The 15,721-nt window shown below is 39.1% G+C and overlaps 1 protein-coding gene across 1 annotated transcript; it reads right to left on the bottom strand.

The window, feature by feature from the left end:
* Window positions 1-622: 622 nt before the first annotated feature.
* gnat2 (guanine nucleotide binding protein (G protein), alpha transducing activity polypeptide 2) lies at window positions 623-7,207 on the bottom strand. The gene is made up of 8 exons (XM_017721999.2): window positions 6,832-7,207; window positions 3,989-4,031; window positions 3,143-3,284; window positions 2,802-2,959; window positions 2,147-2,275; window positions 1,608-1,737; window positions 1,093-1,246; window positions 623-846 (listed from the first exon to the last, which is right to left on the bottom strand). The coding sequence occupies exons 1-8, from the start codon at window positions 6,947-6,949 to the stop codon at window positions 656-658; spliced, it is 1,065 nt and encodes a 354-aa protein (XP_017577488.1). The 5' UTR covers window positions 6,950-7,207; the 3' UTR covers window positions 623-655.
* Between the last annotated feature and the right edge of the window lie 8,514 nt (window positions 7,208-15,721).

Below are 15,721 nucleotides of genomic sequence, written 5' to 3'. Positions count from 1 at the left end.
CTCAGAACCATATGGCTGCACTTAGACTGGGTTAAATTAGCATTTTATGTCCTTGACACACAAAGGAAAATATCTGGCAGGTTTTGACACTATAACAGAGGAAAGCATCTACTCGGTGTCTGTACCAGCAGCTTCAGCTTGAAAACATCGTGTTCTTCGTTTTCTGTTCAAACGCCCCTCCTAGTGACTTTAAAGCAGTTCGGACATTTACAGATGATTTATTTAGCTCTACAACGGATAGATCCTTGACTGTTTGGATTGAGGGTGACTTGCTGCTTCGGTATGATGGTGAATGAAAAGAGAGACTATAATTCATGAAGAATATCATTTAGCTGGGAGGGGCATCTGACCTCCGGGAGGCCCTTAGTGTACAGGTCACTGTCATGCCATCTGTGAGTCCTCTGTCATCGCCTTGGCTGAATCACCAGAGCGATACCACTTATTCAGGTCAAGGATGGAAGGGTGGGGGGGGGGTGGGGGGGGGTTCTAGAAGAATAGGCCAGAAATGGGAGAGAAGTTAATTTTAGTGTATTTATTTGAATGTTTATACATTTATTGTACGTTTATTGAGGTTCTTGCTTCTAATAAGCAGAACTGCTCAACAAGCTAGTTTTATTCTTAATTATATCCACTTACCTTAAAAAGAGGGCATCCTTTAGAACAGACCGCAGTCCTTAAGGTTCTCTTTGATGATAATATCTGTTACGGCATTGAACACGATTTCAACATTCTTTGTGTCAGTGGCACAGGTCATGTGCGCGTAGATTTCTTTTACACCTTTCTTCATGTTTAGGTCCTGGAACTGGGCCTTGATGTAGTTGCTGGCGTCTTCATATGTGTTCGGACCTGTTTGAGAAGACATGGTCATTTAAAAAAAACTACTGGCTGTGACTCAAAAGATCATGTTTGACCCTAATGCTTATGCCCCTGCAGAACTGTGCTTATACTTGACTACTATGAAGTGTCAGCAATGATGGACATCATCTAGCTAAAATGAACATAGATCAAAGACAAAAAAGCAGATAAAACTCAACAAGACAGGGATCCAAGAGACTCCTACTGAACAGTGTTGAAAGAGAAGTCTGTACTTGCCATCATATTCAGGGAAGCAGATGCTGAGGTGGACTTTCTTGATCTTTTCCTCAAAGAGATCTTTCTTGTTGAGGAAAAGCACAATGGAGGTTGTTGCAAAGAACCTGTGGTTGCAGATACTGTTGAATAGGTGGAGGCTCTCATGCATGCGGTTCTGCAAATTGAATACGAAACAGAAATGTGTTGGTGAATCCCTCCTTTCTCCCTCAAAGACACGTGTTAAAACAGGTACAGGTGGCTTTGGCTCTGACTCTAGCCATTTTTAATGGCATAGATTGTCCTCTGCACGAGAACGTTGATTTTTCACAGAAGCGGCAGTGTTAACTACTTGAAGTACGTTGAGGGACTGTACAGGCCCTGCTTAATCATCTCTCAGAAAGAGGCCACTTCGGGCTGGTCCCGAGCTATTCTTTCTTTGGTTCAGAGAGTATAATATTTGAGGCATGATCTTTTTTTAAACGTTCATTACAACCTCAAACTCGGACTCGATTTCTGGGGCAAGTGAAGGTACTCACCACTTCATCGTCTTCTACCAACACCATGTCGTAAGCGCTTAGAGCTCCACAGAAGATAATGCAGGTCACACCCTCAAAACAATGAATCCATTTCTTTCTCTCAGACCTCTGGCCACCCACATCAAACATCCTGAAAAGAGGTCAAAAGAGGCATAGGTCAGTATAATATTACTTCTGGAAGGAGATGGGAACCAGTTACTGTTATGTTAAACCAGTGGTTCACAGTCCTGGTTGTGGAATACTCCCCTTTTCTGAACATTTAGATACTTTCCTTGCTCTAACACATCACACCTGACATATGGGCTAATTAACAAACCCTTCTTGAACGAATGTGCTTGTGTCAGAGCAGAGAAAACACTAAAATGTGTTGGCAGAGGCTACTCGAAGACCAGGTTTCAGAACCACTGTGGTAAACCCTCGTGTTGATTTGATACTTGCAATGCTTCCATTTTTATTCTTTTAGGAAGCATCCCTTTAGTTGCTGTGTTACACGAAGAAATCAGTGCCCTCAACAATTACTCAGTTCTTATGTGGCCTACCTGAAGTGCAGCTCTTTGCAGCCAAACTGCTCCTCAATGATACCAGTGGTCTTGACTCGAGACCTTAGCACGTCCTGCTCCGTGGGGATGTAGTCAGGTTTGCAGATTCTATCCATGTCGCACAGGTAGCTTTAAAATATACATCTGGGTTAACTGACATAACCTTTTAACTGATGTCACTTTTTCAAAGAATGTGTTGGTCCGTGAGCTGCTTCTTTTCTGCAGTGGTCAGGGTGACAGGGTTCATATGCCCAGTTTAGAAATCTTTAGAAGGGACTAGCAATTAGCCAGTAATATGCAATGAGGCAGACAAATGCATAATCATCATTATGTGAAGTTAATTAAGTAGTACAGTGATTCCCCAACCTGGTATTCAGGGCACGCCTAGTTTTTCCTTAAAGTTGGCTTTAAGTAATTATATAGACCATCTGGGCCGTTAGATCTGGTTTGGGAACCATTGTAGTATATTGAGCAAAGCTCTACGATCCAGTAGGATTGTGTTTGTTTAAGATGTAGGAGACTGTTGTTATTTTAAATACAGAAATTATTTTTTCCCCTTACAGGTCATTTGACAAGTTTTAATTATATGAGCAATGGACTGAAATTTGGACAGAATAAAAATGGGATGTATAAGTCAACATCATATTGGACTCACTAGCCAGCAGAGTCATTGAGCTGATACTCAGATGCTCTTTCAAAGGCAGCCTGCACCCCTGTGTCCTTCCACAGCCTCTTGATAACATCTGCCAGTTCAGGGGGCATGGCTCCGTCCTCAGTGGAGTCCGCCAGGTTCTGCAGCTTCTGACCATCTTCCTACACAATGAAAGGGAAAGGGGGAAACATGAAACCACTGCATGCAAGATTGTTATTTTTTATTATATTCAATGGCTGTGCTAGCAATGTGTTTATTTCTTTGTCACTGTTTTGTGGCACTTTGTGCCCTATGTTTGCTTTTATATTGTACTATTTGCTTGTAAATTGTCTGGAGATACAAACCTGTGATGCTGGTGCTCCGTAGTTGATGCCCAACATCTCCATGCCTCTAATGAGGGCCAGAGCTGACTGCAGGATGTTACCGTAGATGATGGCTCTAAACGCAATTTGTTCTTCTTTCGTATAACCACCTTGATGCAGAATTCTGTAGAAGAGCAAACATGTGTAAAGTTCTAATGTAAATTTAAATAACTAAAATGTAATGCTTTTTTGGGTGGGGGGAATGAAAACAGGGATGTCTAGTGTTAAAGATATAGTTTATGAGGAAATCAGTAAGATGAAGCATTTCAAAAGTTAAAACTAACAAACTCATTTTTTTCTGATTAAAAAAGTGAAAAAAGGTCAATATCAGTAATCTGTAATATTTAGTAATTGTAATATTTGTAATTTTTAAATGTTTTTTAAAAACTTAAAAATAGTCCATACATCTGCAATGGTGTACCAAATTACATGCATATGTGTGATCTGCATGATTCTTATTTAGGGACATATTTATTGACATTTTGAGACCAAGTAAAGTAACAAGATGCCATTTTAGACTATTTCTATTGGTCTGTTAGCATATATATGTTTCACTTCCCTTGTGTGAATAATTCTTTTCACATTTGTATATTATGTGTTGAGCATAAACTTATTTACTGCCGTCTGGTGGCGGCAGATAAATATTACAAAGCTTCCACTTTTGTTATGTGTCTTTTGATATAGTAATAGTAAAACAGAATGTGAATGTACAGACTGTACTATACAGTAAATAGAATTTGCTTATAAATATACCTTTAAATGATAAGTATATAATAAGTGTATACTATTATCTTTTTGTTTCAGCACTACTTCAGTAAATGTACTCACTTCATCTGCTTTACAATGGTGCTTTTCCCTGATTCACCAGCACCTGCGTACAGAAAATCAGACAATGAAGAAGCATCAAACCGCAAAGTAAGGTCAGAATAATCTTCTGTTTTCCAAGTCATGGCTGACCTCTTAATACATAGTCTGAACCGTTTTACGTAAATTATTGTACACCTAAATGTGCAGTATTTTACTTCCATTGACATTTACATTCCTGAACATTCAGTTCACAACAATGACCATTTTAAGGTCAGCATTAATTGCCCGGTAAGCCTTTAATGGAAGCACCTTTGGATTGCCAGTGATGTTTAGGTCAGGAGGAAGACTCGTAACCTGCTTATTAAATGACCTAATTGGATTTGTGGTACTGAAAGCGTCTCAAGAGATCACTGACTTTCTGATTCTTTTGGGTGTCACTGTCAGGCCAGGTCAGGGGCGGGACTGCAGCATCTCCCGGGCAACAGTCACTCTGACATGACTTCTTGAGTGAACAGCAGTCTTGGTGATATGTTAAGTGGACCTGCGTCATCGCTGGTGCCATTCTGATTGCTCATCGGCTTAGTTCACTGTCCAGATTAGCTGGGGAACAGCTTTATACTACCTGACTTTCACACTCTAAGAACCATTGCTGCTGCTCTGTACAGATTCTTAGTAGAGAAAGAAATTGGTGCTATGAAGTCAACAGATATCGGAAAGACTTAGTTTGAATCCAAAGACAGTCACACAAATCCCATGTGAGCTTTGTTGTGTGTTTAGTCTGCAAGGCTTAATTTCATCTTCTAATTAGAAAACATTATATTGACGCATACTACTGGACAATGTTTTTTTTTTTCCTCACATTTATTCCAAGCACCATCTCTCGTTTTTTGTAAGACTTTGTAAGATTTTTTACTTTTTATACAATAAGGGCTTTTACAATTATAAGGTAGGCTGTAAACATTTGCACAATGGTAGTGAAATGGAGCTCAAAGAGGATTATAAGGGCAACAGGTAAAGTCTGACCTCATGGCTATCTTCCTAGCATAGGCTTTTCCTTTTATAAGAGACTATGTACTGACCATGAATCAGCGTTTCACCATTTTAATGTAGTTCAATATCTAAATAATAAAAGGGTGCCAGAAGGGATTCTGCCAAAGAAGAGACACTTCCAGTTCCCTGATGAACCATATTTGCAAAAGAGATCTGTGAACCTTTTTATATATGTAATATAAAAGTTCTTTCTAGAACCTTTAACTTTGAAAAGGTTCTTCCCTCTCACTTCTCATTTACAGTTATGGCTTTCTAATGAACCACCCATTGAAAAGTGATTCTTCTATGCCATCACACAAAGAACCCTTTTGGCACCTTTTTAGGCCAGCTTTCTACATGCTCCATCCTTTTTGTATTTTCAGAAATTCGTAGTCGGCAAACTGACAACTAATTTGATAAACAGTTATATTTATGAGTGATAGGAATACTGACTGTCACAGGTCTCTTTGTTTTACACTGGACTTCTGTGAGACTGGCTGAACGGAAGCTTAAGAGGATCTTGGCTTAAATCATCAGAGTAATCGGATTCTGTTCTCACTGACAAATGTCATGGGCCTTCAGGTTGCGATCTTTTAAGCAGATATCATTGTGGAGGGTTTGTAAAGACAAAAAAAAATTTACAGCAATAAAACCCTCAATTCAGTTGAACTTTCAGTTGAAGCAAATGTGAATCCACAAATAACAACAAGAACAATGAATAACGAACACGGGTAAACTAAAGTAGTATGATGTCATTTACATGAACACAGTCGGTATATATTAATTTGTATAAACATTTTGATAATAATGTAGTGTGAAAATATGTTTGGGTAATTAGCTCAACTATAATTCCCTTAACTATTGTGAGATGTATAGTAAGCCAAAGGAGCTTTCTTTATGGTCCTATATGCATCTCTTTGGTTAGACAATATTTATCTCCTATAAGTCCTCTAAAACCCTAAAAGCTTATAATCCTCTGATAGAATTATGAAACATTCCAGACAGGTAATACCACTGCCTGCCCTCTTTTAACTGTAGTGATGTGTTGCACCATGTGTTGCACCATGTGTTGGAGGAACAGAATCATTGTGGTAATTAATGTTATGCATTGTTATACTCATGAGATAACCATGCTAGTAACAGACCCTCTCTCAAAATGGCAAATGTGAATAATAATATGTGAAAATTAGGGGACATCTGGTTGGTTTAAATCCTTACTGAAAGCGAGCTGCACTGCTTACAAATTGTTTAAGGCACAATCTGTGCGACTAGTATCTTTAGCTGATCTTCAAGATTAAGCCAAGACTAAAGTATGCTTGTTCCTGGTGGTTTTCCAGTGAAAATTATATAAGGTCCAGGACTAAGATTAGTGGGTGTGTGCTTGCAAAATGGATACTTGTTAAAGTAAAACATCTTTGAATATTACTCAATGCATCTCCTTTCAAATTGTTGTATCAGTCAACTCGGTACAACTTAATCAGACTAGACCCAATTGTTGTTACAGAACTTCCCCTCCATTAGCATTTCAGAAAATCAGTTTAGAGAACACAAGCCAAACAGCCAAAAACTCTTTGTTCAAATATCTAAGTATTGCTCGCGCTGATGAGGATGTTTGACTGAGAAGATAATATCAAGAAAATGTGTAAAAGACTCAAAGCCAAATTTTCTTTTCTGCAAGTATTCAGATGGGATGCAGACCTTTAGAAGATCTGTCAGCAGCTGAAGTTCAGTACGTTTCGGAACTTTTGCAGCAGCGACTTCACGAGAGAATTGCTAATCACAGTCCTAATGGACATTAAAGTGACAAGAGTCTTGCTGATGACTGGAGTGCTTACCCAGCAGCAGGAGCTTGACTGTCTTCGCTTCCTTATCTGCATCTTCTTGGAGCTGCTTTTCCAGCTCTTTGGACCTCTTGGCCATTTCCTTATCCTCAGCACTTGCTCCGCTACCCATGTTTCTTCCTCTTCCCCTTCCCTGTCAAGCTCCTGAAGGATAAAAATTTTGCCGGCTTTCCCTGCGCTTTAGCGGGCGGCGAAATGGATACGAATATGGTGCTCCTGATCACCTGGTCAAGGAAATGGTTCTGCAGAGTGTCCGTAAACTTGCTTTAGTTGAGGCTGATGCGCCCCGACTCTCCTCAAGGCGAACAATCAGATGGAGAGTGCTGAAACGCCAAAAGCGAGCTGCAGGTCTATCCTCTCTAATTCTTCCCTGTCAAGCCTAATGCCTTAGTTCAGGATTGGGGAGGGTTTTACTGATCTTCCTGTGTGAACCAGCCAATCCAATTAGCTTGACTAACCAGGGCATAAGTGAAGGTTTTAAAATAAGGATGAAAGTCCAGTATGTCCTGTATCACTGATATTGTGGGAGACCTTGCACCTGACATTTTAGATGGTTGTTTTTAGCTTTTATAGACCAAAGATAACTATGGAGATGGTCATCTGTCAACGAGCATATGCATGGATCTCTGAATCCAATTATGTCAGATCTACACTCTCGTCAAGACAGAACCCTGTAAGTCTCCTGGAGGTTAATGCAATTGCAGAACCACAATGTTCTGCGCAATTTGTGGGTGATAGTATGCTTTCTGCAGGTATATGGTTGGAAGATGCATTGGTCTTGAAGACTGGGTTGACCAATGTGGTGGTAAAGAGGTCATGTTTAGTACGTCCTTATCCTAACCCTCTCATGTGAACTAAAGGAGATTATGCCTTAGGGGTGGGCAGTATGAAGATAGTTATAGTTAACGTGTTAAATTATATTACATCACAATATTCTCAGATTTTAGATTTTGTCTAATATACTGATAATATCTTAGATGTTATCAGTGCTTAAAGAACACTGATCAACATGTTTCATTGCAAAGAAGGCCGAATTAGGCCTTTTTAATTTGATTTAATACAGTGCAGTATGTGAAACATTAAATACAAGCCATTGTTTTTGATAATATTTTTGGAATGTGAATATTTTGGTCTCTTCCAACTTATCAAACTTCAAAAGATAAATGTCATGATGAAATTTGAAGTTTTGTGATGTTGAATATTTGCCATATCACCCATGCCTATTACTTTCTGTTTTACACAGAAGCAATAAATATGGGAATGCAATCATTCTTCTCTCATAAAGGTCAAAATGCAACTGTAGATTTGTGCTAGTGCCATAATAAGTATTGTATTATTAAAAACATGATCAATGAGTAAATTCTTTGGCTTTGTTCAGATTCAGAAAGGCATCAAGGTGAAGGCATGAAAGGTATTTTGTGTGTGTGTGTGTGTGTGTGTGTGTGTGTGTGTGTGTGTGTGTGTGTGTGTGTGTGTGTGTGTGTACAGCTGCCCCCTTTAAATATATACACATGTACACCCTGCAAGGAATTAGGTTCATGGGTTATGTAACCTTATACATGGAGGGCAATTGGATAGGTTAGTGGGTCTCATTTTCTAGCGTTACAAGTACTGCACTAGCGTTTTGCTTGCTGACAGTGAATTATTATTGACAGTGATTATTCAGGAACTCTGTGCACCTGCTCCCATTTCTGTATGGAAAATGTGCATACTATTTTGGCTAAAGTGAGTAAGAAAGCAAGGAAATGCTTCATTTCAGTTTCATGTAGAACTCAGTGGCCAACAGTCAAAGGTTCATTTTCAGCATTAGGGAGGGGAAAAAGCAGAAGACTTATGTCTAACAGACAATAGCACAGCGGTCACACACACAATATAAAATAAAATGTTCAGTATTTATTGTCACCACCCTTTGTCTCCTTTACAGCTTTCATTCTTTACAGGAGACTTGCTTTCAGTTTTAAAGAAATCTCTAGGGATAATTTCCACACCTCCAAGGTTCAGTCTTAGAAGTTGGTTGTATTTTCTGCTCGTAGTCCCAAACATATTCAATGATGTTAACGCCTGGCGTCCAGAAAACAATGGCTTTTCACTTACTTTGACTTTTGCCTTCCTAATGCAAGTATCTTATATCTAATTTTGTCAGAAACATCGCCTGGAAGAATGAATAACTTGTACTTTTTACGTTTTGACTTAAAGTTAATTAAAAGAAGGGAGGTCTCTGACTTTTGCACAGTATTATAAGTTGGATTTCTTTTTCTTCTTCTTTTTTCCTTTCTTTTTAGGGCCTCCTATGTTGAACTATGGAGGCATATCAGGTTTTCTTCAGCCTTTACTGGTGTAACATGAGATTGTAACACTAACTGAGAGCTTATTTTAGAATGGTAATCAGGCTACATTCATTTAAAATGTAATATATGTTTATTTATACAGCTTTAGATAGGCTGAGATGCTTTTAGCCACCAGCTTTTTGTATGTCACACAATCAGATGCTACTTTTTAGGGTGTAAATGTATTTCTTGGCCCTAGTGTTGTGTTGTTTCTTGATCCGTTCAATTTAAGCCAGGTTGCATTATTTGTAACAAGACCAAGCTTCATTTCTACAGTTCCTTTCTAATGATAACAGTTTTACGAGCAAACTATTGAGCAGATTTTGTGGTGCTGCAGACTTTCACACATCCATAGTCAGCTACAACATGCAGTGATATCAGAATGTCTGATATGTCACAACATGCAATCAAGGATATTTGAGAAAACAAAATTGGCCTAAATTGTGTCGTTAGTGTGTTATTAATTTTATAGTTCTACTATAAATTGAGTACTTCATGTTCCGATGAAAAAATTGTGTCCTGACATTAAAGCTTTGATTGGAGAGTCTCTCAAGTGATTGTCTGCCAATGCCTAAAAACAGAATAGCACACATTGACCTCATGCTGGGAATAGAAAAGCAAATTATCTCAGGTTACAGCTTTTCCCTTGATATACATCAATTACGACACCCATAGCTGTCAAGGAGCTTTCTTTCTTGAGTTTGGAGTCACCAATCCCTTTTTTCTGTGGGCAGTAGCTTGAAGTCAGCAAAGCACTGACAGTGAGATTTAAAGCGACGTCACTTTCTGTAAGCAGTCTTATTGCTTGTGACAGCTTGCAGGAGACTCAAATCCTTAAATGCTTCACAGGGGAATATAGCAAACTAACCACGGTATTCCTCTCTTCCTCACAGCCAATCTTGTTAAGGTCTCTCTACCCCAGCCCTGCCTCTCGCACCACATCATGGCTGCTGAGCTGTTGACAAGATTAGCTGCCGAGTCCCACATAGAGGAAGGAAAATCAAAGAGGCTAATTATGATGGCAGATGCTTCTACCTTCCTCGTTTTGGATGAGAGTGTAGGAAGGGGCTGTAGCTTTGAGAACTGGAAAAATGGAGCGAGCAGAATATAGATCTCAGCAATTTGGGTAACAGCTGAGCCCCAGAACATTGCCCTTTTAGGTCAGCCAAGTTCCAGGACTTTCTGGGGCTTTTGTTTGCTCTCTTAAATGCTGGGCAGGTGACAGTCTCTATAGAGCTTCTGCAGTCTTTCAACCTGTATTTCAAATGGTGCTTATTGTAGAAGCAAGAAACAATATCTAGTGACACCTGAGTTCTTTTTCAGTAGAAATACCATACAAAAGTCAAACACCATCCTTCATTTATTTAATTCCCCAAAAAATGTCCGTTAAGTGCAAGTTAATCTTTTTTCAGCATCAGAAAAAAAGCTCAAAAGCTAAGTATTCACCACCACTGAGTCTTTATTGTGTCTACTCTTTTTTTATTTACTGCTAGTCTACTCTAGCAGATTCCATTCTTCCTGTTCTTCCATTTCAAAGAACTCTGCATAGATATTTTTCCACATTTCTTGTGTTCAGTCTTAGAGGTTGGTTGCATTTTTTTTTTTTTTTTTTTTTTTTTTTTTTTTTGATTATCACAATCCAAGTAATCCCAAACAAATTCAGTGATGTTAAGGTCTGAACTCTGGGGGGTGACCAGTCCATTGTTCTGAGAACACCAGCAGCTTTTTCAAATCAAATTTTCTTCTTTTTTTTTTTTTAATCACTTTTTACAAACAAGCAAAGTTTCAGCTTCAGATTTATTTGCAACTTAGTTACAAGTTAAAGTTTAATAAAAACTTTCTTTAATCACAGGTTCACAAATTAGTTTTCCTTCACTATATTGCATCTGTAGGTCTCTGTTCATAAACACAAACTAGCAAAAACTAAACTATACTATAAAATGAATTCATGTTTGTATAAACTCAGAAAAAAGACACGTCTGTCACGACTGAATATGTGGACATATTTCTATATTGTGCTCTATTTACACAAAGTTAGGTTAGTTCCATCATTTAGGTTGAATAGACTCTCCCAAAATTTTACGCTGCTGCGCTGACGTTGAACCGTGTGCTGCACTGGGTCAAAACAGGCTCAAAACAAAGTGACCCCTGTGCCCTGATTGGTGTTCTTGCTTCACGCTTCTTCTGCTTTGACATTACGTTTTTATACACACATAAACAAAAAGGAACGAGAGATTTTAGAGATTTTGCATAATGTAGTGGAGTAAAAAGTAAGATATTTGAAATGTAGTGGACTGAAAATAAAAAGTCGCCCAATACTTCAGTACAGATACATGAAAAAAACGACTTAAGTACAGTAACATATTACATTTACTTAGTTACTGTTCACCACTGAGAGAAACTGAGCATTGTTGCTAACACTGTGCTACAAACAGGGCCATGGCCAGGGCAGAATGTTTAAAAGGACCAGCAACTTTGTGTCCAACCTCCACAGAGTCAGTAACACTTGTGTGAGCAGATCCTCAGACCCTCCTTCACTGCCAGCTGAAGTTGTTTGTTCATTAGCGCAGCAGTATACACTCAGCTTATGTCACAGCTGGTATCTGTGGGTATTGTTTTGTTGGTATTGGTGAATTTTTAAGAGAATGAGAAAATCAGCACAGTATGTGCGCTACCCGGTACCAGAATTGGTATTGATGCAGCCTTCATTCATAATAGAATACTACATTAATATGTTATATACTTATCTAACACTCTTATTATTAAGAACCATGCAAAGAATTTTAATAAGAATTCATTTTTATGCCTCATGAATTGAAGTATTGAAAAAGCTTGCAGGCACATTATCATTTTTATGAGTTTGCATCAGTTGAAGTCAAATACAATAGACCCTGCTATAACTAGATGCAACCCTGATTAACCCCATAACTTTGAATGTCCTGAAAGCAGAGCTTTGAGTAGGTTTATTAAAGCCATTGGTTATGTAGATTTATCCGATTAGGTCTCAAGTTTCTGAATGAGTGAATGTACCTTTACAAATTATTCTACTGCAGTAACATTATGTGGTCAGGGACCTCTATTAGCTATAACTGTTCCTGCCAAAAATGAACTGCCTTTATAGCAATCTGTGGGTTTGGCTCTTTTTCACTGTAATGTGTCATGTATGAAATGTTTCACCCTCAAGGTTAGAATGTTGGAGGCATGGTTGCAGCTAAAGAGTGTGATGAAAATGATATGTCAAGACATGATGGTCCTTGCATAGACTGCACATTAAGACCTGTTCCACTACTGTTACACTACATATCAATCTCTCTCTCTTATTCCACTCCTTTCCCTTTATATCTTCCACAAGAGGGAGCCACAGCTTCAGCAGCGCTTCATATTTATAACTGCACGCTTATTTGTTTCTCAGTGAGTAAACTGTTGGATCAGAAGTGTCTGTGTCTCAGAACGTCACTGTTTAGAGTATTTTTTTCCTTTCATTTTTCTGCACATTTTCGTTTGCAATATTTCCTGTGATTTTACCCACTTCTAACAGCATTTGCTTATAGAAGTACCCCAACCTGCCACTTCAGTAAGCAAACCTGCTTGTATCTACACTCTTTGCCCATTTTGTAAGGTCAGTTTACCATATAGGTGCACTTTCAAGTTCTACAATTCTAGACTTTAGTCCATCTGTTTATCTGCATACTTTATTAGCCATTTTTCACCCTGTTCTTGAGTGCTCAAGACCATCACAGGACCACCACAGAGCAAATATTATTTGGTTGGTGCAGTAACACTGACGTGGTGGTGGTTGTTAGTGGGTGTTGCTCTGGTAGGGTTAGGTTTAGGGTCAGACACAGCAGTGCTGCTGGAGTTTTTAAACACTGTCCACTCACGGTCCACTTTATTAGACACTCCTACCTTGTTGGTCCACCTTGTAGATGTAAAGTCAGAGACAATAGCTCATCTGCTGCTGCACAGTTTGTGTTACTTACCCTCTAGTCCTTCATCAGAGGTCACAGGATGCTGCCTACAAGACACTGCTGGCTGGGTATTTTTGGTTGCTGAGCTCTTTTCAGTCCAGCAGTGACATTGAGGTGTTTAAAAAAACTACACCAGCAATGCTGTGTCAGATCCACATATATGAGTGCAACACACACTAAAACGCTGCCACCATATCAGTGTTACTGCAGTGCTAAGAGTGTTCAACTGCCCAAATAGTACCTGTTCTGTGGTTTTCCTGTGGGGATCCTGACCACTGAAGAACAGGGCAAAAGGAGGCTAATAAAGTATGCAAAAGAACAGATGGGCTGAAATCTGTAATAGATGATAATAGTTGTAATACTGGTGTGTGGTCCTGATAAAATTAACAATGAGTGTAGATACAAGGAGGTAAGCTTAATTAAGTGGCTAGTCAGTGCAGAATGTTTCTTATATCATATTATTAAGTAAATTCCAAGTTTCATAGATACTGTTAAGTGCCTGTTTTTCTTTCTATTGCCTGGTGAAGCATGTTCTCCCTCTGGTCCTGGAACTGAATGTTAATTCTCACGCTCTTGGCCCAGCCAATGTTTTTTCAGCCAGTCTGTCACTGCCACTGGCTGTCCAATCAGACACAAGCGAGAATAATGCCTTTGTTCGGCCCTTGCTAAACACAACTGGAGAGATTCCATATGTGCTGGCATCTGCATATCTCTGATCTTCCCCCTCTCAGGCTCACAGCACAAAAAAGACCTAATTGTCAGCAGTGGTCAAGTGGTCAATAACCAAACAATTCAGTGCATTTACCCTTTTCACCCTTAACTCTTCAAACTGATGCCTTATTTTTTATATATATATATATATATATATATATATGGACCTTGCTTTGTGCACTGATGCGCAGCCATGTTGGAACAGGGAGGGGCCATCCCCAAATTGTTCCCACAAAGTTGGGAGCATGAAATTGTGCAAAATCTCTTGGTCTGCTGAAGCATTAAGTGTTCCTTTCACTGCAACTAAGGGGCCGAGCCCAACTCCTGAAAAACAACCCCACACCATAATCCCCCCTCCACCAAACTTCACACTCGGCACAATGCAGTCAGACAAGTACCCTTTTCCTGGCAACCGCCAAACCCTGACTCATCCATCAGACTGCTAGACAGAGAAGTGTGATTTGTCACTCCAGAGAACACGTCTCCACTGCTCTAGAGTCCAGTGGCAGCGCTTTACACCACTGCATTCTGCACTCTGCATTGCGCTTGGTGATGTAAGGTTTGGCTGCAGCTGCTCGGCCATGGAAGCCCATTCCATAAAGCTCTCTATGCTGTTCTTGAGCTAATATAAAGGCCATTTGAAGTTTTGAGGTCTGTAGCGATTCACTCTGCAGAAAGTTGGCGACCTCTGTGCACTATGCACCTCAGCATCCTCTTACCCCACTCTGTCATTTTATGTGGTCTACCACTTAGTGTTGATCCTAATCGCTTCCACTTTGTTATAAAACCACTGATAGTTGACTGTGGAATATTTTGTAGTATGGAAATTTCCCAGCTGGACTTGTTGCACAGGTGGCATCCTGTCACAGTGCTGTGCTGAAATTCAGTGAGCTCCTGAGAGCAACCCAGTCAGTATTATTTAAGTGGTGGATCATTCTCAGCACTGCACTGACACTAACATGGTATTGACGTGTGTGTTGCACAATGTTGGGGGTATCGTGTTACAAAGTAATGCATTTCAGTAATGTAATACTCTGTAATTAGAGTTTAAATTGCTGTAGTCATATTAGTGACTTTCCCCATTTGTTTAACTCATTTGCAGTGGATGAATTGTAAAATAATTTCAAAAGGAACGGTGGCTTTGAATAGCTCTGCAGTCGTCAATTCTTTGTAGTTTCTGGGAAAACAGCTATCTAACCTAACCATCCTTTATCCTCAAGAAAACTGTAAGACATGAGCTACTCAGTACTTACTATACAGTAGCTTTATTGGGGTTTCTCGCTGTTTAATAAGCATATTATTTCCTAACAAAACTCTTTGCAGCTCCTGCCAATCAATATTTCGAATATCAGGCATGATGTTAACACATCACCGTAGAATTAGCAACACCTCTGGCAATAACTAATTAGCTTAGCAATTCTCATTTTGGGGATGCAGCCCTGCCTTTTTATATTATTTTTACCTTTTGTTTAGCTAAATATTAATAAAATAGAGATATAATATAAGATTATAAGGTTTTATTGTTCAGTTTTATTAACATTAACATTAACATTTTTCAACTCTGCCTATCATACCTCTTTTTCTTTTTAAAGAATCCTCAGACTTTATGCTGTATTTTTACTGTTACCTGCAGTAGGCAGGGTTGCCAGGTCCATCAAAAATCGTCATCCAAAGGATTGCTTAAAGGCTGCCCAGAACCTGTACAATTTTCACCTGCAACAGCATTTTCAAACTAGCCCAATTCTGCAGAAAAAACAATCTTTGCAGCCTTGATGTTTAGTTCTTGCACTGCACCAAACACTTCTCAACATGAATAATGAAAAGTGAAAGTGCTCAACTCTTCATAACCACATCTTCTGTAGATGCACACAAGCTCTG

This window comes from Pygocentrus nattereri, chromosome 28 (assembly GCF_015220715.1).
Source record: "Pygocentrus nattereri isolate fPygNat1 chromosome 28, fPygNat1.pri, whole genome shotgun sequence".
Classification (NCBI taxonomy): domain Eukaryota; kingdom Metazoa; phylum Chordata; class Actinopteri; order Characiformes; family Serrasalmidae; genus Pygocentrus; species Pygocentrus nattereri.
The sequence above is the reverse complement of the archived record's forward strand: the minus strand, read 5'-3'. Positions and strand labels throughout refer to the sequence as shown.

Excerpts from the sequence above, each read along its gene's own strand:
- gnat2 (XM_017721999.2), bottom strand. The coding sequence starts at position 6,949 with ATGGGTAGCGGAGCAAGTGCTGAGGATAAGGAAATGGCCAAGAGGTCC. Across the intron at positions 4,032-6,831 it reads AGTCAAGCTCCTGCTGCTGG|GTGCTGGTGAATCAGGGAAA; the intron begins GTAAGCACTCCA and ends TTCTGTACGCAG. Across the intron at positions 1,738-2,146 it reads TGCAAAGAGCTGCACTTCAG|GATGTTTGATGTGGGTGGCC; the intron begins GTAGGCCACATA and ends ACCTCTTTTCAG.